We start from the raw sequence: 2,325 nt of genomic DNA on the forward strand, positions 1-2,325 counted from the left end.
CCTCACGGTGAGTCAGCATGAAGGGCAATGTGTCTGCAGTTGGTGCAAAGATCTCCTAATGCTGGCACATCCCACTCCCTGCTGCGCCATCCCAGGCACATCCCAGCAGGGTTCCCTTCTCCCAGGGATGGCTGCAGGGTTGTGAAGCCGGGCTGTGCCACCCAGGCTGCCCCAAGCCGTCCTGCAGAGCAGGGTCCTGCAGCCCAGGACTGTGCCAGGGCAGGAGCTCTGCCACTGCCAGGGGCAGCTCTCAGCCGGGCTGGGGAGCTCCCTCAGGGCTGGGCAGAGGCGGGGGGTGGAAAGAGCAAAGCCTGGCAGGGCAGGGCAGGTTTCTTCTGCTATTGAGTGAGAGTTTCATGGGGCAGGGCTGCTCAGAGAACCAGAGCACTACAGGATATTTTCCAGTGGATAGGGGGAGGTGCAAGGAGGGATTTCTCTCAAGCTTTCAAGCCACATGCCTGGTGGTTTGAGTTGCAGAGGGAACTCTGACGAGCTGCCCAGGGCTGGGAAAAAACTTGCTGGCACTGCTGGTGTCTGGGAGGTGGCACAGCTGGCTCAGGGTGATGCTCCCCTGAGTTCCCAGTGGGTTCTACCCTGGCCTCTCCCAGTAGCTTTGATTTTTCTTAGAATGTTCTGCCCTAACTTGTCACTGTTATTTCCTCCTTGAACAGTGCCCCACGTCTAGAGGCAACAAATGTGCAACAGCAGCTCCCTCACCCAGTTCCTCCTCCTGGCATTCGCAGACAGGAGGGAGCTGCAGCTCCTGCACTTCTGGCTCTTCCTGGCCATCTCCCTGGCTGCCCTCCTGGCCAACGGCCTCATCCTCAGCGCCGTAGCCTGTGACCACCACCTGCACACCCCCATGGGCTTCTTCCTGCTCAACCTCTCCCTCACAGACCTGGGCTGCATCTGCACCACTGTCCCCAAAGCCATGCACAATTCCCTCTGGGACACCACAACCATTTCCTACACAGGATGTGCTGCACAGGTCTTTTTACTTTTCTTTTTCGTGTCAGCAGAGTTTTCCCTCCTCACCATCATGTGCTACGACCGCTACGTTGCCATCTGCAAACCCCTGCACTACGGGACCCTCCTGGGCAGCAGAGCTTGTGCCCACATGGCAGCAGCTGCCTGGGCCACTGGCTTTCTCTATTCTCTGCTGCACACAGCCAACACATTTTCCCTGCCCCTGTGCCAGGGCAATGCCCTGGGCCAGTTCTTCTGTGAAATCCCACACATCCTCAAGCTCTCCTGCTCACACTCAGGCTACCTCAAGGAACTTGGGCTCATTGTAGTTAGTGCCTGTTTAAATTTTGGTTGTTTTGTTTTCATTGTTTTTTCTTATGTGCAGATCTTCAGGGCTGTGCTGAGGATCCCCTCTGAGCAGGGGCGGCACAAAGCCTTTTCCACCTGCCTCCCTCACCTGGCTGTGGTCTCTCTGTTTATCAGCACTGCAGCATTTTCCTACCTGAAGCCCCCCTCCATCTCCTCCCCATCCCTGGATCTGGCCCTGTCAGTTCTGTACTCGGTGGTGCCTCCAGCACTGAACCCCCTCATCTACAGCTTCAGGAACCAGGAACTGACAGACTCCTTGAGGAAACTGGTAGCTACATTTTTAGGCAATAATAAAGTGTGTCTTTTCTTCACCAGAACATTCCGAATGTAACTCATTGCAATCTAATCTTTTTTTCTCCTCTATGTCCCTTTTATCATCAGTGCATTTCCTTACTCTTCTTTTACTTTTAAAATGTTATTCACAAATCAATGGCATTGCTCATGGGATTTCTACATCAATATCTACCATTCTTCTGTAATCCAAAGACTTTCAAAAGGCTTGTTCTCTGTATATTTGAGTAGAATAAAGTTCCCTGCCCCGACCTGTGCATCAAAGATTCCTCCTCAGCCCTTCTCTGGAGCTGCAGGGGCCGTGCCTGTGTGCAGAGCTGGAGGGAAGAGACTCCCAGCACAGCAGCACAACCAGGGACAAGGGCACTTGCTCCTTCCACATCTGCTCTTTCCAGCTCCACACTGTCCTTCCCAGCCCTGCTGTGGGGGCAAGGCCTGAGTGCTCTGGCAGCTTGGGCACAGTCCTGCTGCGTGTCCATGCTGGGATCACAGGCAGGGACAGGCCCTGGGCACTGCTGGCACAGAGCTGGGCTCCACAACAGCACCTCCATCAGCAAAGGGCATCTCCTGAGGGCAGGGCAGGAAGGCTTCAGGCTCTCACCCCACCTGCAAGAGGTTGGTTGTCCCTCCATGGAGGAACATCAAGGGACCAAGTCAGAAGTCCACGTTTACTTTGTACTGAGGACATTTCAGTGTGTC

At 54.8% G+C, this 2,325-nt stretch overlaps 1 protein-coding gene across 1 annotated transcript; it reads left to right on the top strand.

Annotated features, from left to right (window-relative positions):
- The first annotated feature begins 694 nt into the window (after positions 1-694).
- Positions 695-1,666, top strand: LOC113993924 (olfactory receptor 14C36-like). Its single transcript, XM_027732525.2, has one exon. It carries the CDS (start codon positions 695-697, stop codon positions 1,664-1,666), a length of 972 nt encoding a protein of 323 aa, XP_027588326.2.
- The last annotated feature ends 659 nt before the right edge of the window (positions 1,667-2,325 follow it).

This window comes from Pipra filicauda, unplaced genomic scaffold (assembly GCF_003945595.2).
Source record: "Pipra filicauda isolate LSUMZ 115617 unplaced genomic scaffold, ASM394559v2 scaffold782_size92314_pilon, whole genome shotgun sequence".
In the NCBI taxonomy this organism is placed as follows: domain Eukaryota; kingdom Metazoa; phylum Chordata; class Aves; order Passeriformes; family Pipridae; genus Pipra; species Pipra filicauda.

Bases quoted from the DNA above. Each gene is read 5' to 3' on its own strand.
- LOC113993924 (XM_027732525.2), top strand. From the start codon at position 695: ATGTGCAACAGCAGCTCCCTCACCCAGTTCCTCCTCCTGGCATTCGCA.